Raw genomic sequence first — 23,006 nt, forward strand, 5'->3', positions numbered from 1 at the left:
ATCTATAATACAGCTTCCTGTTACTGCTGCCACAGATGTGCTGTACACTGACCTGCCTGCCACAACGGACGCCACTTCTGTGGAGAACATCTATAAGGCAGCTTCCTGTTACTGCTGCTGCTGCCACAGATGTGCTGTACACTGGCCTGCCTGCCACAACGGACGTCACTTCTGTGGAGAACATCTATAAGACAGCTTCCTGTTACTGCTGCTGCCACAGATGTGCTGTACACTGGCCTGCCTGCCACAACGGATGCCACTTCTGTGGAGAACATCTATAAGACAGCTTCCTGTTACTGCTGCTGCTGCCACAGATGTGCTGTACACTGGCCTGCCAGCCACAACGGATGCCACTTCTGTGGAGAACATCTATAAGGCAGCTTCCTGTTACTGCTGCCACAGATGTGCTGTACACTGGCCTGCCTGCCACAACGGACGTCACTTCTGTGGAGAACATCTATAAGACGGCTTCCTGTTACTGCTGCCACAGATGTGCTGTACACTGGCCTGCCTGCCACAACGGATGCCACTTCTGTGGAGAACATCTATAAGACAGCTTCCTGTTACTGCTGCCACAGATGTGCTGTACACTGGCCTCCCTGCCACAACGGACCTCACTTCTGTGGAGAACATCTATAAGGCAGCTTCCTGTTACTGCTGCCACAGATGTGCTGTACACTGGCCTGCCTGCCACAACGGACGTCACTTCTGTGGAGAACATCTATAAGGCAGCTTCCTGTTACTGCTGCTGCTGCCACAGATGTGCTGTACACTGGCCTGCCTGCCACAACGGACGTCACTTCTGTGGAGAACATCTATAAGACAGCTTCCTGTTACTGCTGCTGCCACAGATGTGCTGTACACTGGCCTGCCTGCCACAACGGATGCCACTTCTGTGGAGAACATCTATAAGGCAGCTTCCTGTTACTGCTGCTGCCACAGATGTGCTGTACACTGGCCTGCCTGCCACAACGGATGTCACTTCTGTGGAGAACATCTATAAGACAGCTTCCTGTTACTGCTGCTGCTGCCACAGATGTGCTGTACACTGGCCTGCCTGCCACAACGGACGCCACTTCTGTGGAGAACATCTATAAGACAGCTTCCTGTTACTGCTGCTGCTGCCACAGATGTGCTGTACACTGGCCTGCCAGCCACAATGGACGCCACTTCTGTGGAGAACATCTATAAGACAGCTTCCTGTTACTGCTGCTGCTGCCACAGATGTGCTGTACACTGGCCTGCCAGCCACAACGGATGCCACTTCTGTGGAGAACATCTATAAGGCAGCTTCCTGTTACTGCTGCCACAGATGTGCTGTACACTGGCCTGCCTGCCACAACGGACGTCACTTCTGTGGAGAACATCTATAAGACGGCTTCCTGTTACTGCTGCCACAGATGTGCTGTACACTGGCCTGCCTGCCACAACGGATGCCACTTCTGTGGAGAACATCTATAAGACAGCTTCCTGTTACTGCTGCCACAGATGTGCTGTACACTGGCCTCCCTGCCACAACGGACCTCACTTATGTGGAGAACATCTATAAGGCAGCTTCCTGTTACTGCTGCCACAGATGTGCTGTACACTGGCCTGCCTGCCACAACGGACGTCACTTCTGTGGAGAACATCTATAATACAGCTTCCTGTTACTGCTGCCACAGATGTGCTGTACACTGGCCTGCCTGCCACAACGGACGCCACTTCTGTGGAGAACATCTATAAGGCAGCTTCCTGTTACTGCTGCCACAGATGTGCTGTACACTGGCCTGCCTGCCACAACAGACGCCACTTCTGTGGAGAACATCTATAAGACAGCTTCCTGTTACTGCTGCTGCCACAGATGTGCTGTACACTGGCCTGCCTGCCACAACGGATGCCACTTCTGTGGAGAATATCTATAAGACAGCTTCCTGTTACTGCTGCCACAGATGTGCTGTACACTGGCCTGCCTGCCACAACGGACACCACTTCTGTGGAGAACATCTATAAGGCAGCTTCCTGTTACTGCTGCTGCTGCCACAGATGTGCTGTACACTGGCCTGCCTGCCACAACGGACGTCACTTCTGTGGAGAACATCTATAAGACAGCTTCCTGTTACTGCTGCTGCCACAGATGTGCTGTACACTGGCCTGCCTGCCACAACGGATGCCACTTCTGTGGAGAACATCTATAAGACAGCTTCCTGTTACTGCTGCTGCTGCCACAGATGTGCTGTACACTGGCCTGCCAGCCACAACGGATGCCACTTCTGTGGAGAACATCTATAAGGCAGCTTCCTGTTACTGCTGCCACAGATGTGCTGTACACTGGCCTGCCTGCCACAACGGACGTCACTTCTGTGGAGAACATCTATAAGACGGCTTCCTGTTACTGCTGCCACAGATGTGCTGTACACTGGCCTGCCTGCCACAACGGATGCCACTTCTGTGGAGAACATCTATAAGACAGCTTCCTGTTACTGCTGCCACAGATGTGCTGTACATTGGCCTCCCTGCCACAACGGACCTCACTTCTGTGGAGAACATCTATAAGGCAGCTTCCTGTTACTGCTGCCACAGATGTGCTGTACACTGGCCTGCCTGCCACAACGGACGCCACTTCTGTGGAGAACATCTATAAGGCAGCTTCCTGTTACTGCTGCCACAGATGTGCTGTACACTGGCCTGCCTGCCACAACAGACGCCACTTCTGTGGAGAACATCTATAAGACAGCTTCCTGTTACTGCTGCTGCCACAGATGTGCTGTACACTGGCCTGCCTGCCACAACGGATGCCACTTCTGTGGAGAATATCTATAAGACAGCTTCCTGTTACTGCTGCCACAGATGTGCTGTACACTGACCTGCCTGCCACAACGGACGTCACTTCTGTGGAGAACATCTATAATACAGCTTCCTGTTACTGCTGCCACAGATGTGCTGTACACTGGCCTGCCTGCCACAACGGACGCCACTTCTGTGGAGAACATCTATAAGGCAGGTTCCTGTTACTGCTGCCACAGATGTGCTGTACACTGGCCTGCCTGCCACAACGGACGTCACTTCTGTGGAGAACATCTATAAGGCAGCTTCCTGTTACTGCTGCCACAGATGTGCTGTACACTGGCCTGCCTGCCACAACGGATGTCACTTCTGTGGAGAACATCTATAAGGCAGCTTCCTGTTACTGCTGCCACAGATGTGCTGTACACTGGCCTGCCTGCCACAACGGACGTCACTTCTGTGGAGAACATCTATAAGACAGCTTCCTGTTACTGCTGCTGCCACAGATGTGCTGTACACTGGCCTGCCGGCCACAACGGATGTCACTTCTGTGGAGAATATCTATAATACAGCTTCCTGTTACTGCTGCCACAGATGTGCTGTACACTGGCCTGCCTGCCACAACGGATGCCACTTCTGTGGAGAACATCTATAAGGCAGCTTCCTGTTACTGCTGCCACAGATGTGCTGTACACTGGCCTGCCTGCCACAACGGATGTCACTTCTGTGGAGAACATCTATAAGACAGCTTCCTGTTACTGCTGCTGCCACAGATGTGCTGTACACTGACCTGCCTGCCACAACGGACACCACTTCTGTGGAGAACATCTATAAGACAGCTTCCTGTTACTGCTGCTGCCACAGATGTGCTGTACACTGGCCTGCCTGCCACAACGGACGCCACTTCTGTGGAGAACATCTATAAGACATCTTCCTGTTACTGCTGCTGCCACAGATGTGCTGTACACTGGCCTGCCTGCCACAACGGACGTCACTTCTGTGGAGAACATCTATAAGGCAGCTTCCTGTTACTGCTGCCACAGATGTGCTGTACACTGGCCTGCCTGCCACAACGGACGTCACTTCTGTGGAGAACATCTATAATACGGCTTCCTGTTACTGCTGCTGCCACAGATGTGCTGTACACTGGCCTGCCTGACACAACGGACGCCACTTCTGTGGAGAACATCTATAAGACATCTTCCTGTTACTGCTGCTGCCACAGATGTGCTGTACACTGGCCTGCCTGCCACAACGGACGTCACTTCTGTGGAGAACATCTATAATACAGCTTCCTGTTACTGCTGCCACAGATGTGCTGTACACTGGCCTGCCTGCGACAACGGACGTCACTTCTGTGGAGAACATCTATAAGACAGCTTCCTGTTACTGCTGCTGCCACAGATGTGCTGTACACTGGCCTGCCTGCCACAACGGACGTCACTTCTGTGGAGAACATCTATAAGACAGCTTCCTGTTACTGCTGCCACAGATGTGCTGTACACTGGCCTGCCTGCCACAACGGATGCCACTTCTGTGGAGAACATCTATAAGACAGCTTCCTGTTACTGCTGCCACAGATGTGCTGTACACTGGCCTGCCTGCCACAACGGATGTCACTTCTGTGGAGAACATCTATAAGGCAGCTTCCTGTTACTGCTGCTGCCACAGATGTGCTGTACACTGGCCTGCCTGACACAACGGACGCCACTTCTGTGGAGAACATCTATAAGGCAGCTTCCTGTTACTGCTGCCACAGATGTGCTGTACACTGGCCTGCCTGCCACAACGGATGCCACTTCTGTGGAGAACATCTATAAGGCAGCTTCCTGTTACTGCTGCCACAGATGTGCTGTACACTGGCCTGCCTGCCACAACGGACGTCACTTCTGTGGAGAACATCTATAAGGCAGCTTCCTGTTACTGCTGCCACAGATGTGCTGTACACTGGCCTGCCTGCCACAACGGACGTCACTTCTGTGGAGAACATCTATAAGGCAGCTTCCTGTTACTGCTGCCACAGATGTGCTGTACACTGGCCTCCCTGCCACAACGGATGCCACTTCTGTGGAGAACATCTATAAGGCAGCTTCCTGTTACTGCTGCTGCCACAGATGTGCTGTACACTGACCTGCCTGCCACAACGGACGCCACTTCTGTGGAGAACATCTATAAGGCAGCTTCCTGTTACTGCTGCTGCTGCCACAGATGTGCTGTACACTGGCCTGCCTGCCACAACGGACGTCACTTCTGTGGAGAACATCTATAAGGCAGCTTCCTGTTACTGCTGCCACAAATGTGCTGTACACTGGCCTGCCTGCCACAACGGATGCCACTTCTGTGGAGAACATCTATAAGACAGCTTCCTGTTACTGCTGCTGCCACAGATGTGCTGTACACTGGCCTGCCTGCCACAACGGATGCCACTTCTGTGGAGAACATCTATAAGACAGCTTCCTGTTACTGCTGCCACAGATGTGCTGTACACTGGCCTGCCTGCCACAACGGATGCCACTTCTGTGGAGAACATCTATAAGGCAGCTTCCTGTTACTGCTGCCACAGATGTGCTGTACACTGGCCTGCCTGCCACAACGGATGCCACTTCTGTGGAGAACATCTATAAGACAGCTTCCTGTTACTGCTGCTGCCACAGATGTGCTGTACACTGGCCTGCCTGCCACAACGGACGTCACTTCTGTGGAGAACATCTATAAGACAGCTTCCTGTTACTGCTGCCACAGATGTCCTGTACGCTGGCCTGCCTGCCACAACGTACGCCACTTCTGTGGAGAACATCTATAAGACAGCTTCCTGTTACTGCTGGCACAGATGTGCTGTACACTGGCCTGCCTGCCACAACGGATGTCACTTCTGTGGAGAACATCTATAAGGCAGCTTCCTGTTACTGCTGCCACAGATGTGCTGTACACTGGCCTGCCTGCCACAACGGATGTCACTTCTGTGGAGAACATCTATAAGACAGCTTCCTGTTACTGCTGCCACAGATGTGCTGTACACTGGCCTGCCTGCCACAACGGACGTCACTTCTGTGGAGAACATCTATAAGGCAGCTTCCTGTTACTGCTGCCACAGATGTGCTGTACACTGGCCTGCCTGCCACAACGGACGTCACTTCTGTGGAGAACATCTATAAGGCAGCTTCCTGTTACTGCTGCCACAGATGTGCTGTACACTGGCCTGCCTGCCACAACGGACGTCACTTCTGTGGAGAACATCTATAAGGCAGCTTCCTGTTACTGCTGCCACAGATGTGCTGTACACTGGCCTGCCTGCCACAACGGATGCCACTTCTGTGGAGAACATCTATAAGGTAGCTTCCTGTTACTGCTGCCACAGATGTGCTGTACACTGGCCTGCCTGCCACAACGGACGTCACTTCTGTGGAGAACATCTATAATACAGCTTCCTGTTACTGCTGCCACAGATGTGCTGTACACTGGCCTGCCTGCCACAACGGACGTCACTTCTGTGGAGAACATCTATAAGACAGCTTCCTGTTACTGCTGCCACAGATGTGCTGTACACTGGCCTGCCTGCCACAACGGATGTCACTTCTGTGGAGAACATCTATAAGACAGCTTCCTGTTACTGCTGCCACAGATGTGCTGTACACTGGCCTGCCTGCCACAACGGACGTCACTTCTGTGGAGAACATCTATAAGGCAGCTTCCTGTTACTGCTGCCACAGATGTGCTGTACACTGGCCTGCCTGCCACAACGGATGCCACTTCTGTGGAGAACATCTATAAGGTAGCTTCCTGTTACTGCTGCCACAGATGTGCTGTACACTGGCCTGCCTGCCACAACGGACGTCACTTCTGTGGAGAACATCTATAATACAGCTTCCTGTTACTGCTGCCACAGATGTGCTGTACACTGGCCTGCCTGCCACAACGGATGTCACTTCTGTGGAGAACATCTATAAGACAGCTTCCTGTTACTGCTGCCACAGATGTGCTGTACACTGGCCTGCCTGCCACAACGGACGTCACTTCTGTGGAGAACATCTATAAGGCAGCTTCCTGTTACTGCTGCCACAGATGTGCTGTACACTGGCCTGCCTGCCACAACGGACGTCACTTCTGTGGAGAACATCTATAATACAGCTTCCTGTTACTGCTGCCACAGATGTGCTGTACACTGGCCTGCCTGCCACAACGGATGTCACTTCTGTGGAGAACATCTATAAGACAGCTTCCTGTTACTGCTGCCACAGATGTGCTGTACACTGGCCTGCCTGCCACAACGGACGTCACTTCTGTGGAGAACATCTATAAGGCAGCTTCCTGTTACTGCTGCCACAGATGTGCTGTACACTGGCCTGCCTGCCACAACGGACGTCACTTCTGTGGAGAACATCTATAAGGCAGCTTCCTGTTACTGCTGCCACAGATGTGCTGTACACTGGCCTGCCTGCCACAACGGATGCCACTTCTGTGGAGAACATCTATAAGGTAGCTTCCTGTTACTGCTGCCACAGATGTGCTGTACACTGGCCTGCCTGCCACAACGGACGTCACTTCTGTGGAGAACATCTATAATACAGCTTCCTGTTACTGCTGCCACAGATGTGCTGTACACTGGCCTGCCTGCCACAACGGACGCCACTTCTGTGGAGAACATCTATAAGGCAGCTTCCTGTTACTGCTGCCACAGATGTGCTGTACACTGGCCTGCCTGCCACAACGGATGCCACTTCTGTGGAGAACATCTATAAGACAGCTTCCTGTTACTGCTGCTGCCACAGATGTGCTGTACACTGGCCTGCCTGCCACAACGGACGCCACTTCTGTGGAGAACATCTATAAGGCAGCTTCCTGTTACTGCTGCCACAGATGTGCTGTACAGTGACCTGCCTGCCACAACGGATGTCACTTCTGTGGAGAACATCTATAAGGCAGCTTCCTGTTACTGCTGCTGCCACAGATGTGCTGTACACTGGCCTGCCTGCCACAACGGATGCCACTTCTGTGGAGAACATCTATAAGGCAGCTTCCTGTTACTGCTGCCACAGATGTGCTGTACACTGGCCTGCCTGCCACAACGGATGCCACTTCTGTGGAGAACATCTATAATACAGCTTCCTGTTACTGCTGCCACAGATGTGCTGTACACTGGCCTGCCTGCCACAACGGACGTCACTTCTGTGGAGAACATCTATAAGGCAGCTTCCTGTTACTGCTGCTGCTGCCACAGATGTGCTGTACACTGGCCTGCCTGCCACAACGGATGCCACTTCTGTGGAGAACATCTATAAGGCAGCTTCCTGTTACTGCTGCCACAGATGTGCTGTACACTGGCCTGCCTGCCACAACGGACGTCACTTCTGTGGAGAACATCTATAAGACAGCTTCCTGTTACTGCTGCCACAGATGTGCTGTACACTGGCCTGCCTGCCACAATGCTGCCACTTCTGTGGAGAACATCTATAAGACAGCTTCCTGTTACTGCTGCCACAGATGTGCTGTACACTGGCCTGCCTGCCACAACGGATGTCACTTCTGTGGAGAACATCTATAAGGCAGCTTCCTGTTACTGCTGCCACAGATGTGCTGTACACTGGCCTGCCTGCCACAACAGACGCCATTTCTGTGGAGAACATCTATAAGACAGCTTCCTGTTACTGCTGCCACAGATGTGCTGTACACTGGCCTGCCTGCCACAACGGATGCCACTTCTGTGGAGAACATCTATAAGACAGCTTCCTGTTACTGCTGCCACAAATGTGCTGTACACTGGCCTGCCTGCCACAACGGATGCCACTTCTGTGGAGAACATCTATAAGGCAGCTTCCTGTTACTGCTGCCACAGATGTGCTGAACACTGGCCTGCCTGCCACAACGGATGCCACTTCTGTGGAGAACATCTATAAGACAGCTTCCTGTTACTGCTGCCACAAATGTGCTGTACACTGGCCTGCCTGCCACAACGGACGTCACTTCTGCTGCAATGAATTGCACCATCTCATATGAAACATATCAATGATTGGATCGGGGCATAGAACTCTTGTCTGGGTACCTCCAGACAGACCCTGGTTATTGACTATTATGGTAATAATTCACAGTAAGAAAACGTGGGCTGTTGAATTCTCACGGATGACGAATATGCTATAACTGCACACGTGTTACAAGCCATTCCCGAAATATGGAGAAACAATACATTCCTGACCAACGTTTCCCCCAAATGCCAGGCGAGGCTTCACCTGAAGGAGGGGGCAGGATTTGGAGCCCCGCCTCCCAAGCAGGTGGCTGTGTAAATCTGCATTGTACAGACAACACGTGGGTTCCGTGGAGATGGCCTGCCAAGCTGGGACTTCTCAATGCATGACAACCTAGCTAGAGCTGTAACGGGTCCCATTGTCTTCCCTCCTCACCTGACATCTGCATCCCCAGCATGGTTCTCCCGGTCCCATGATGCACTGCTCCGCCCTCTCCACTTCCTGATTGGATGAGGGAAGTCAGAGGGTTGAATGTTAGGCAGAGGAAGGTCATGGTGCAGAGCAGCATGCGGGATCGGTCCATCATGCCCGGGCCTTTAGGGGAGTCCGGTTCATCCTTCACCTACAAAGAGAAGGAAATGCCATGTCAGGAACGACAGAGCTTAACAACTTCCATCCTAACCCTAGCCTGCAACTTCCATCCTAACCCTAACCTGCAACTTCCATCCTAACCCTAACCTGCAACTTCCATCCTAACCCTAACCTGCAACTTCCATCCTAACCCTAACCTGCAACTTCCATCCTAACCCTAATCTGCAACTTCCATCCTAACCCTAATCTGCAACTTCCATCCTAACCCTAATCTGCAACTTCCATCCTAACCCTAGCCTGCAACTTCCATCCTAACCCTAACCTGCACCTTCCATCCTAACCCTAACCTGCACCTTCCATCCTAACCCTAACCTGCAACTTCCATCCTAACCCTAACCTGCAACTTCCATCCTAACCCTAACCTGCAACTTCCATCCTAACCCTAACCTGCAACTTCCATCCTAACCCTAACCTGCACCTTCCATCCTAACCCTAACCTGCACCTTCCATCCTAACCCTAACCTGCAACTTCCATTCTAACCCTAGCCTGCAACTTCCATCCTAACCCTAACCTGCAACTTCCATCCTAACCCTAACCTGCAACTTCCATCCTAACCCTAACCTGCAACTTCCATCCTAACCCTAATCTGCAACTTCCATCCTAACCCTAATCTGCAACTTCCATCCTAACCCTAGCCTGCAACTTCCATCCTAACCCTAACCTGCACCTTCCATCCTAACCCTAACCTGCACCTTCCATCCTAACCCTAACCTGCAACTTCCATCCTAACCCTAGCCTGCAACTTCCATCCTAACCCTAACCTGCAACTTCCATCCTAACCCTAGCCTGCAACTTCCATCCTAACCCTAGCCTGCAACTTCCATCCTAACCCTAACCTGCAACTTCCATCCTAACCCTAGCCTGCAACTTCCATCCTAACCCTAGCCTGCAACTTCCATCCTAACCCTAACCTGCAACTTCCATCCTAACCCTAGCCTGCAACTTCCATCCTAACCCTAACCTGCAACTTCCATCCTAACCCTAACCTGCAACTTCCATCCTAACCCTAGCCTGTAACTTCCATCCTAACCCTAGCCTGCAACTTCCATCCTAACCCTAGCCTGCAACTTCCATCCTAACCCTAGCCTGCAACTTCCATCCTAACCCTAGCCTGCAACTTCCATCCTAACCCTAACCTGCAACTTCCATCCTAACCCTAGCCTGGCTCCTGCTAGACAAACACATTCCTCCACTAGGATTTAAGTGGTTAAAGCGGATCTCAGCTCTAAAAGATAAGCAGCAGCATAACCTAAACAGAAAAACATTTCTTTGTTACAGCTGATTCAAATTCTGCAATAAATCTGTAGTGTGTCTACTTCCTGCTTTCATGGGAGCAGACATATTGTTATCCTGTGCTTTCAAATGAGCTTATCTGCTGTGGGAGTCAGCTGACACAGCTGAGGGATCAAATTACAACTTGTGATTAGTCACAGATGAGGGGGAATTAAATAGGCTAAACTCTCTAAATACATACAGGGTACATTTCTCTGTTTTCCTTCTGTCCTGTGCAAGAGTTCAGCTCCACTTAAAAGACATTGGCCTCAATTCACTAAGCTTATCTCCTGTCTTTAATAACGTTTCTAGAGTGATCACCATGGTAATAAAGGAATGTCGTATTCAGGAAACATTTTACCTCAGGCAAACCTAAAGTTAACTCTTCTGTCTTTAACCCTCCTGGCGGTCTATTAAAAACCGCCAGGGGGCAGCGCAGCCGGTTTTTTTTTTTATTTTATTTTTTTAAATCATGTGGCGAGCCTAGGGCTCGCTACATGATATCCGCTGCTCAGCGGCATCCCCCCAGCCCCGCCGATCGCCTCCGGCGATAGGCGATCAGGAAATCCCGTTCAAAAAACGGGATTTCCTGGAGGGCTTCCCCCGTCGCCATGGCGATGGGGCGGACGTCGTGACGTCTAAGGGAGTCCCGATCCACCTCTTGCCGCTGCCTGGCGCTGATAGGCCAGGCAGCGCAGGGGTCTGGGGGGGGGGCTGTGTTGCGACGCGGATAGCGGCGATCGAAGTGCTGACGCAGGTAGCAAAGTGCTAGCTGCGTTCAGCAAAAAAAAATTACACAAATCGGCCCAGCAGGGCCTGAGAAAACCTCCTGCGCGGCTTACCCCGAACTACGTTCGGGGTTACCGCCAGGAAGGTTAAGTTAACTCTTCAATCCTTAAAATAACTCCAGAGTTAAAGACAGGCTGTTTATTAACTGCGTGTGAAAATAACTACAGAGGAGGTAACTTAAGGAATGAAGAGATAAGATAACTCTCTCACTGTGTGGAGGTAAGTTATCTCTTGCCTTATCTCCAGCGTGATCTTAGTGAATTGAGACCACTGCATGATAAAAAGGGCAGTGAATACGCCATGCTGCTGACATTTTGCTTCTTTATGTTCCCATACACTACCTGCATTAATAGGAATAGATCAGCACTTAACAATACTAGTTGCCTGGCTGTCCTGCTGATCTCTCTGGCTGCAGTAGTGTCTGAGTCACACCTGAAACAAGCATGCAGCTAATCCAGTCTCTCTTCAGTCACCTGATCTGCTGCATGCTTGTTCAGGGGCTGTGGCTAAATGTATTAGAGGCAAAGGATAAGCAGGACAGCCAGGCAACTGGTATTGTTAAATAGGAAATAAATATGGCAGCCTCCATATACCTCTCACTTCAATTGTCCTTTAAAGTAAACCTGAGAGGAAGGATAAAGTCTTATACATACCTGGGGCTTCCTCCAGCCTCTTCACATCGATCTGTCCCTCGCTATACATACCTGGGGCTTCCTCCAGCCTCTTCACATCGATCTGTCCCTCGCTATACATACCTGGGGCTTCCTCCAGCCTCTTCACATCGATCTGTCCCTCGCTATACATACCTGGGGCTTCCTCCAGCCCCTTCACATCGATCTGTTCCTCGCCGCCGTCCTCTGGTATCTGGCCAGGTAACTTTGGGAGTTGGGGTTACTGTACATCTGCAGGCCCGGCCGCGCCCTTTCGCGTTCCCGCCGCTGGGGAAACTCTGCCTCTGTGCAGTGCTACTGCTGTGTAGGATCAGAGCGCTCCTGGCCGGGGCAGCCGTAACATGCCTACTGGCTGAATTAACTAGGCCAGATTGCGGAGGACGGAGGGACAGATTGGCGTGAAAGGGCTGCAGTGTTCCCCAACCCTGTCCTCAAGGCCCACCAACAGTACATGTTATGCAGAAAACCACACACATGCACAGTTGAGGTAATTAGCGTCTCAGCAGAGCTGATGAACTACCTCTGTGGATTTCCACAAAACATGCACTGTTGGTGGGCCTCGAGGACAGGGTTGGGGAACACTGGGCTAGAGGAAGGTAGTTCCGGGTATGTATAAGACTTTATCCTTCCTCTCAGGCACACTTTAATTCTTCCAGGTTTCAGTGATAAATCTCTATAAAGACAGCCGTCATTTCCTGTGCGGTTACCTTATCATCCAGCAGGGGGCTGCCCGGCTCCGAATCCACAGTGTACGGAGAGTACACATCAGCTGAGCCAGAATCTGAAGCAGGAGGAGACATCATCAGGAGGTTCTGGTTAAATTCATCCATCTTCATCTCCATGCTGGTCTCCATCAGGCTGCTCAGATCAATGCCCTTCAAATACTCTGAAAAAAACAGCAAAGATAATACTCAGCAAAAACATCAGCAACATTCAGCAAATACTGATAGACACAGGCAATGTAATTCCAATATGCTATCGTGCAGCTGGCCGGACCAATAACTGCTAACTGACACGGTACAACACTGTCCTGCCACTGCTACTGGAAAGGCAGGCACACCAGTCCCACACACAGCTAATAGACAGGCAGGCACACCCGTCCCACACGCAGCTAATGGAGAGGCAGGCACACCAGTCCAACACGCAGCTAATTGACAGGCAGGCACACCAGTCCCACACGCAGCTAATGGAGAGGCAGGCACACCAGTCCCACACACAGCTAATAGACAGGCAGGCACACCAGTCCCACACGCAGCTAATAGACAGGCAGGCACACCAGTCCCACACGCAGCTAATGGAAAGGCAGGCACACCAGTCCCACACGCAGCTAATAGACAGGCAGGCACACCCGTCCCACACGCAGCTAATGGACAGGCAGGCACACCAGTCCCACACGCAGCTAATAGGCAGGCAGGCACACCAGTCCCACACGCAGCTAATGCACAGACAGGCACACCAGTCCCACACGCAGCTAATGCACTGGCAGGCACACCAGTCCCCCACGCAGCTAATAGACAGGCAAGCACACCAGTCCCACACGCAGCTAATTGACAGGCAAGCACACCAGTCCCACACGCAGCTAATGGAGAGGCAGGCACACCAGTCCCACACGCAGCTAATGGACAGGCAGGCACACCAGTCCCACACGCAGCTAATGCACAGGCAGGCACACCCGTCTCACACGCAGCTAATGGAGAGGCAGGCACACCAGTCCCACACGCAGCTAATGCACAGGCAGGCACACCAGTCCCACACGCAGCTAATGGAGAGGCAGGCACACCAGTCCCACACGCAGCTAATGGACAGGCAGGCACACCAGTCCCACACGCAGCTAATGCACAGGCAGGCACACCCGTCTCACACGCAGCTAATGGAGAGGCAGGCACACCAGTCCCACACGCAGCTAATGGACAGGCAGGCACACCAGTCCCACACGCAGCTAATGCACAGGCAGGCACACCCGTCTCACACGCAGCTAATGGACAGGCAGGCACACCAGTCCCACACGCAGCTAATGGACAGGCAGGCACACCAGTCCCACACGCAGCTAATGCACAGGCAGGCACACCAGTCCCACACGCAGCTAATAGACAGGCAGGCACACCAGTCCCACACGCAGCTAATGGAGAGGCAGGCACACCAGTCCCACACGCAGCTAATGGACAGGCAGGCACACCAGTCCCACACGCAGCTAATGCACAGGCAGGCACACCCGTCCCACACGCAGCTAATGGACAGGCACGCACACCAGTCCCACACGCAGCTAATGGAGAGGCAGGCACACCAGTCCCACACGCAGCTAATGGAGAGGCAGGCACACCAGTCCCACACGCAGCTAATGGACAGGCAGGCACACCAGTCCCACACGCAGCTAATGGACAGGCAGGCACACCCGTCTCACACGCAGCTAATGGACAGGCAGGCACACCAGTCCCACACGCAGCTAATGGAAAGGCACACCAGTCCCACACGCAGCTAATGGAAAGGCAGGCACACCAGTCCCACACGCAGCTAATAGACAGGCAGGCACAACCGTCCCACACACAGCTAATGCACAGGCAGGCACAACCGTCCCACACACAGCTAATGCACAGGCAGGCACACCCGTCCCACACGCAGCTAATGGACAGGCAGGCACAACCGTCCCACACACAGCTAATGCACAGGCAGGCATACCAGTCCCACACGCAGCTAATGCACAGGCATACCAGTCCCACACGCAGCTAATGCACAGGCAGGAACACCCGTCCCACATGCAGCTAATGGACAGTCACACCAGTCCCACACGCAGCTAATGCACAGGCAGGCACACCAGTCCCACACGCAGCCAATGGACAGGCAGGCACACCAGTTCCACACGCAGCTAATGGAGGGGCAGGCACACCAGTCCCACACGCAGCTAATGGACAGGCAGGCACACCAGTCTCACACGCAGCTAATGGACAGGCAGGCACACCAGTTCCACACGCAGCTAATGGACAGACAGGCACACCAGTCCCACACGCAGCTAATGGACAGGCAAGCACACCAGTCCCACACGCAGCTAATGGAGAGGCACACCAGTCCAACACGCAGCTAATGGAAAGGCAGGCACACCAGTCCCACACGCAGCTAATGGAAAGGCACACCAGTCCCACACGCAGCTAATGGACAGGCAGGCACACCAGTCCCACACGCAGCTAATGGACAGGCAGGCACACCCGTCCCACACGCAGCCAATGGACAGGCAGGCACACCAGTCCCACACGCAGCTAATGGACAGGCAGGCACACCAGTCCCACACGCAGCTAATGGACAGGCAGGCACACCCGTCCCACACGCAGCTAATGGAGAGGCACACCAGTCCCACACGCAGCTAATGGACAGGCAGGCACACCAGTCCCACACGCAGCTAATAGACAGGCAGGCACACCCGTCCCACACGCAGCTAATGGAGAGGCAGGCACACCAGTCCCACACGCAGCTAATGGACAGGCAGGCACACCAGTCCCACACGCAGCTAATGGACAGGCAGGCACACCAGTCCCACACGCAGCTAATGGAGAGACAGGCAGGCACACCAGTCCCACACGCAGCTAATGGACAGGCAGGCACACCAGTCCCACACGCAGCTAATGGACAGGCAGGCACACCAGTCCCACACGCAGCTAATGGACAGGCAGGCACACCAGTCCCACACGCAGCTAATGGAAAGGCACACCAGTCCCACACGCAGCTAATGGACAGGCAGGCACACCAGTCCCACACGCAGCTAATGGACAGGCAGGCACACCAGTCCCACACGCAGCTAATAGACAGGCAGGCACACCCGTCCCACACGCAGCCAATGGACAGGCAGGCACACCAGTCCCACACGCAGCTAATGGAGAGGCAGGCACACCAGTCCCACACGCAGCTAATGGACAGGCAGGCACACCAGTCCCACACGCAGCTAATGGAGAGGCAGGCACACCAGTCCCACACGCAGCTAATGGACAGGCAGGCACACCAGTCCCACACGCAGCTAATGGAGAGACAGGCAGGCACACCAGTCCCACACGCAGCTAATGGACAGGCAGGCACACCAGTCCCACACGCAGCTAATGGACAGGCAGGCACACCAGTCCCATGCTCAGCTAATGGACAGGCAGGCACACCAGTCCCACACACAGCTAATGGAGAGGCAGGCACACCAGTCCCACACGCAGCTAATGCACAGGCAGGCACACCCGTCCCACACGCAGCTAATGCACAGGCAGGCACACCCGTCCCACACGCAGCTAATGGAAAGGCACACCAGTCCCACACACAGCTAATGCACAGGCAGGCACACCAGTCCCACACGCAGCTAATGGAGAGGCACACCAGTCCCACACGCAGCTAATGCACAGGCACACCAGTCCCACACGCAGCTAATGGAGAGGCAGGCACACCAGTCCCAAACACAGTGCAAACATCTTAGAAAGGACTTACTATTTTTCTGATTGGCCAACTTTAGAGCCATGTTTTCCTGACGAAGCTTCTGATTGGATTGCTGAAGGTACTTTATGTAATCTATGGCTTTTTTCAGGACCCCCGATTTATGCATCTGTAAAACATTCTCAGTCAAACCAACAATCAAACTGACAAACAATTTATAGCAGAAGATATGAAAAATGTCATATTACAGAAATACAGAACTGTAGATGAGAGATAATCTCAGCATTCCTCACTGTCATGCAGGAAATATAGAAAAGGTTACTTACAGATAATATATTTTCCGGAAATCATGAGGACACGCCCCCTGAGAGAAGTCCGGTCACACCTCACTGGACAGGATCTGCAGACTAATGCTAGGTACACACTGTGACGAATCAACGTTTATTCGTCCTAAATAAGTAGTTAGAGCCTTATAAAATATTCCCTGTCGCCACTATTGAAAAGTGACAGCAGATATGGAAAGGCTTAATTTACAAAAAGATCAGGGAAGCCAGGGGTTAACAGTTCCTCTCCCTGGTCAAATGTAGCAAACCCTGGCTCTTTGGTAGCTACTAATTACAAAATCTCTCACCTACACGGGACCGGGTGTTTCCTGGCCTTATGTGGTCCCCTAGAGAGTTTATAAGCTCATCCATCAGATGACGGGTAGATATCAGCGGACAGAAGCTCATAAATTGCAGATTTCTCCAGTCTGATTGGCCCCAGTCTCAGCAGGAGATCTGACACCTAGGCTGCTGCCTGAGCTTCAAAAGACTTCTGACCTTAGAAAAACCTTTCTGTGATCTCACAAATATGAAATCCCTCGTCATAAAGATGACTTTCCAAATAGGCAACGGCCTTTAGAACCCGCTTATTATGAAATTCGGAACAAACCACACAATTGTATGTTTCCGAATTAACGGAAAGCCCTGCCAAAGCAGAGCTATGCATTTTGGGGTCACCATTCACTCTAAACCCCCCAAGTTTGGTATTAGCAGATTCACACACTTGCAATGATTATGAATATTTATACGGGTTCTTGATAATACCCACGGGCATGCCGAGAGCGGGCAAAATATGAATTGGCCCAAACCTCTCCCTGCCTAAGGGGGCACTGCCTTATTCAAATTGCACAAGGCTGGACTTGTGTCATAACTCCTCCCACCTACAGTGAGGAGCAAAACTGACATGACCCAAAAGTCCAGGTCCTTCACCTTTCATCTGGCGTCGAAGTAACATCAAATCGACCAGCACGCAGGACACGGGCCCAAAACCGCCATCTTGGGCTTTACGCCAAAGACTTGCGATTGCCGCATGGACTACCAATAACGGTATTTGAACTGTATATCCAGACATTCTGTTTCTTTTCATCTCTTCTCTCTGTCAAATCAATCTGTTCTAACATAAGCTGTGTGTATGTAGTTTTAGAATAAAACTAACGATTTTATCGTTCAGTCTTGTGCCTGTTCTGGTCATCTGATTGCTGCTATAACGAATCTGCCCTCTGAAGAGTCAGTCATACTACCGCATTGTTTTATGATTTGCTTATAATTGTTGATTTGCTAGCGAGGTTGTAAATAACCGTTTCTTCCTTCTAGGATAAGCTAGTATCCGATTTCCTGTGCGAAATCGATAACATTAGTTTCTCGATTGCATCCAATCGAGATTGCATCATATATGGACCCAGTAACCTTTCTTTAACGTCACATTGCTCACAGTCCTTAAGCCGTCGGAAGTGACTGGAGCATGTCGAACGTGATTGGGCTGGCTACCGTATTATGACAGCGTTGGGGTCTCTTTGCCCTATCAAAATCAAAGAGTGGTGGCAGTGTATTTACCAGATTTCCAGCGCGAAATCGATATTTTTAGTTTACCGATTGTATACACAATCAGAATTGTACATGTATGGGCAGCTCCAACCAATCTTAACCGTTTACTACGCACACAGTGAATTTGCCTCCAGCAGTCTCTAGTGCATGAGACCTGCATGGCAACAGTGGCCTAGTAATACGGGATTAGTGAAGGTTTGTCCCATTACATATTGTCGGCAGCTGCGCGACCAATCTTTATTGTCAGTCTGTTCACCGTACTTCCTGCGTATGCTAACGGGAGCAGATTAGACGGGAGTGGCACGCTCTGTCGCATTTTCTTTCTACCCTCTGACAATCCAGCAACCGGTCTTCGTTGTCCGTCTGCGCCCGTACTTCCTGCGTACGCTGACGGGAGCAGATCTCGACGGGATCGTGGGGCTGGATTGTCACACACCATACAATTTTCTGACAGATTTACCTGCTAGATCTACTATTTCCAACATGTCCAATATGAATTTTATCTTTTTCTGATCGATTTTCATAGAAGTGAACTGAAAATCGATGGAAATTCAGATCGGAACATGTTGGAAATAATAGATCTGCCAGAAAATTGTATGGTGTGTACCTAGCATGACACACTGGGTATACAATAGCTAAGTATATAACCTGCGGGCCTCGGTGCCTTATATCGCTAGGAGTCACAGATTGGAAAGAGGATCCATCACACCTCCAACAAAAATTCCAAGACGATGCAGATCCGATCTGGACTCAAGCACTTGAGAAAAACGTTGTGCTTCATCTGTATGCTGTATATGCGCTGCAAATAAATCTGAATACATGAAGATACCTATATGTGATGATTGGTTGAGTCCAGATCTGATCGTCTCCCACTGGGTATACAAGGCAGACTCAACACACTCACTTCAGTTATAACAAAAAAAAAACAATAAGACATCAACATGATACTTGAACTTATTACACTTCAAAAGAGGGGAGGGAAGCAGCAGGGGCTGTCCTTACGATTCCCGGAAAAGACGTTATCGGTAAGTAACCTCGTCCTTCTCTGGTCATCTACAGGACAGCACCTGAGAGGATAGACCAGATACAGCGGGATGACAAAGTTTGGGCAACCTTGTTAATCGTTGATTTTCACAATAAAAAATGTCAGATAAATATATCATATAGGAGACACACACAGTGATATTTGAAAAGTGAAATGAAGGTTATTGGATTTACAGAAAGTGTGCAATAATTGTTTAAATACAATTAGGCAGGTGCATAAATTTGGGCACCACAAAAAAGAAATGAAATCATTATTTAGTAGATCCTCCGTTTGCAGAAATTACAGCCTCTAAACACTTCCTGTAGGTTCCAATGAGTGTCTGGATTCTGGTTGAAGGTATTTTGGACCATTTCTCTATACATTCCTCCTCACACACCACAGATTTTCAATTATATTCAGGTCTGCGGACTGAGATGACCATTCCAGAACCTTGTACTTGTTCCTCTGCATGAATGCCTTAGTGGATTTTGAGCAGTGTTTAGGGTCGTTGTCTTGTTGATTGATCCAGCCCTGGCACAGCTTCAGCTTTGTCACTGATTCCTGGACATTGGTCTCCAGAATCTGCTGATACTGAGTGGAATCCATGCCTCCCTCAACTTTGACAAGATTCCCAGTCCCTGCACTGGCTAATGAAGTACTGCAGACTAGGTGTAATGTATTTGCACTTCTTATTGGCTGACTGGCAGTCTGCAGACTATATAAGTGGCAGAGTGCTGTCAGGGAGTGAGCAATCCTTTTGTGTTTGGTAAGTTGAAGGAGTGGTGGGGGCGAGTTCCTGGTGGTGGCAGCTCCGGGGCTTGCCTGCGCTCCCTTATTGTGTTACATGCTGGTTTGGGAGTCTCGAGCAGTGGCAGTGCTTGGGGGCCCCCGCCTGTCATGTGCACTAGTGTTTGCATATTTTAAATTTCATTTGCAGCTCCTTATGCAGTTTAGTTTAGTTAGGAGGGGGCAGAAGAGAGGAAGTTTCCTGCATGCTGGTGCCCCCTGCTGGTCATATAGCCCTTGTCTATATGCAACTGAACCCTCTCCGACGATTGGCTGGGTTTCTCGGCCTCTGCTCAATTAAGTACTGCAGAGTAGGTGTAATGTGTTTGCACTTCTTATTGGCTGACTGGCAGTCTGCAGACTATATAAGTGGCGGGGTGCTGTCTGGGAGTGAACACACAGCCCCACAGCATGATGGAACCACCACCATATTTTACTGTAGGTAGCAGGTGTTTTTCTTGGAATGTAGTGTTGTTTTTCCTCCATGCATAACACCCCTTGTTATGCCCGAATAACTCAATTTTAGTTTCATCAGTCCACAGCACCTTATTCCAAAATAAAGCTGGCTTGTCTAAATGTACTTTAGCATTCCTCAAGTGGCTCTGTTTGTGCTGTGGGCAGAGAAAAGGCTTCCTCTGCATCACTCTCGCATGCAGCATCTCCTTGTGTAAAGTCTGTGGAATGGTTGAACGATGCACAGTGACTCCATCTGCAGCAAGATGATGTTGTAGGTGTTTGGTGCTGGTCTGTGGGTTGACTCTGACTGTTCTCACCATTCATCACTTCTGTTTATCCGAGATTTTTCTTGGTCTGCCACTTTGAGCCTTAAAAGCGGTTTAAAACTCTGACAAAATATTCAACAAAAATGTGTTTTCCTACTTTTTAGAACCCATGCAATTATCATATTTGCTTTTGTGCACAAGTAGTATGATTTATTTAGAAATTATAACTTCCCAAAGTTCAGTTTATTTACTCTGAAAGCTGCTGGTGCATTTTATTCATAACAGTTGTAATTGTGTTGTAAATGCTGCTATCAGTGATTTCTGACCTGTGTTTCACTTCAGGACTCATTAGCATAAGTTTCTGCACAGCCAGAGAATGTTTACTTTATTGTATCAAGTAAAGAATGTATACAGAAGATAAGCTAATCACCAGTTCCTATGGGGCTGCCCCTGCAGGAGAAAAAGTCAGTCCTGTGATGTAACCCTTTAAATGCGGTTTTACTAAAAAAAAAAAAAAAACATTGTGTTAATATATTATATGCTGTAAATAATCTTTTAGAGCAAAGAAGAAATACTGGGTTATATTCCACTTTAACTTGAACTGAGCTTGTCTTCTATTTCCTCAATATGTTCCTAACTGTGGAAACAGACAGCTGAAATATCTGAGACAGCTTTCTGTATCCTTCCACTAAACCATGATGGTGAACAATCTTTGTCTTCAGGTCATTTGAGAGTTGTTTTGAGACCCCCATGTTGCTACTCTTCAGAGAAAATTAAAAGAGGAGGGAAACTTACAATTGACCCTCTTAAATACTCTCTCATAATTGGATTCCCCTGTGTATGTAGGTCAGGGGTCACTGAGCTTACCAAGGCAATATGAGCTCCAATAATTAGTTCTAAAGGTTTTGGAATCAATAAAATGACAACAGTGCCCAAATGTATGCGCCTGCCTCATTCTAAACAATTATTGCGCACTTTCTGTAAATCCAATAAGCTTCATTTCACTTCTCAAATATCACTGTGTGTGTCTCCCATATGATATATTTATATCACTGTGTGTGTCTCCCATATGATCTATTTATATCACTGTGTGTGTCTCCTATATGATATATTTATATCACTGTGTGTGTCTCCTATATAATATATTTATATCACTGTGTGTGTCTCCTATATGATATATTTATATCACTGTGTGTGTCTCCCATATGATATATTTATATCACTGTGTGTGTCTCCTATATAATATATTTATATCACTGTGTGTGTCTCCTATATGATATATTTATATCACTGTGTGTGTCTCCCATATGATATATTTATATCACTGTGTGTGTCTCCCATATGATATATTTATATCACTGTGTGTGTCTCCTATATAATATATTTATATCACTGTGTGTGTCTCCTATATAATATATTTATATCACTGTGTGTGTCTCCTATATGATATATTTATATCACTGTGTGTGTCTCCCATATGATATATTTATATCACTGTGTGTGTCTCCTATATAATATATTTATATCACTGTGTGTGTCTCCCATATGATATATTTATATCACTGTGTGTGTCTCCTATATAACATATTTATATCACTGTGTGTGTCTCCCATATGATATATTTAACCAGGGCTGTGGAGTCTGTACAAAAATCATCCAACTCCGACTCCTAAGTTTATGAAACCACTGATTCAGACTCCAACTCCGGGTACCCAAAACTGCCCCAACTCCAAAGCCCTGTATTTGGCTCCCTGCCCACTGCAAATCTGTTTTGCGACTGCGATTCCGATTTGCAATTCCGATTTTCCCTGAATGCAATCAACAGAAAAACGGATCAAAAAATGCAGCATGCAGTAGCGATTAAAAATCTGAATCGGATGTAAAATCTGATTAAAAATTGGAATCTGAATCGCATGCAGTGTGCAGGGAGCCTTAAACTGACATTTACCGTAACAACCAACAATTTATACAGGAAAATCATGACGATTAACAATGTTGCCCAGGGGTGGGAGGAGTTCCTCGTGCAAACTTCCATAAACTATGAGAGCCGCTGCACATGCAAAACTTCCATAAACTAGGAGAGCCGCTGCACATGCAA

At 49.9% G+C, this 23,006-nt stretch overlaps 1 protein-coding gene across 1 annotated transcript in view; it reads right to left on the reverse strand.

The window, feature by feature from the left end:
* SREBF2 (sterol regulatory element binding transcription factor 2) overlaps positions 1–23,006 on the reverse strand; it is a 178,048-nt gene that overhangs the window by 121,276 nt on the left and 33,766 nt on the right. Inside the window, exons 6-8 of the mRNA XM_068252792.1 lie at positions 16,563–16,677; positions 12,818–12,996; positions 9,162–9,348 (exon numbers count right to left, since the gene is read on the reverse strand). Coding sequence (XP_068108893.1) covers positions 9,162–9,348; positions 12,818–12,996; positions 16,563–16,677 — 481 coding nt within the window. The remainder of the gene's footprint in view (positions 1–9,161; positions 9,349–12,817; positions 12,997–16,562; positions 16,678–23,006) is intronic.

This window comes from Hyperolius riggenbachi, chromosome 9, assembly GCF_040937935.1.
Source record: "Hyperolius riggenbachi isolate aHypRig1 chromosome 9, aHypRig1.pri, whole genome shotgun sequence".
Taxonomy (NCBI): Eukaryota; Metazoa; Chordata; class Amphibia; order Anura; family Hyperoliidae; genus Hyperolius; species Hyperolius riggenbachi.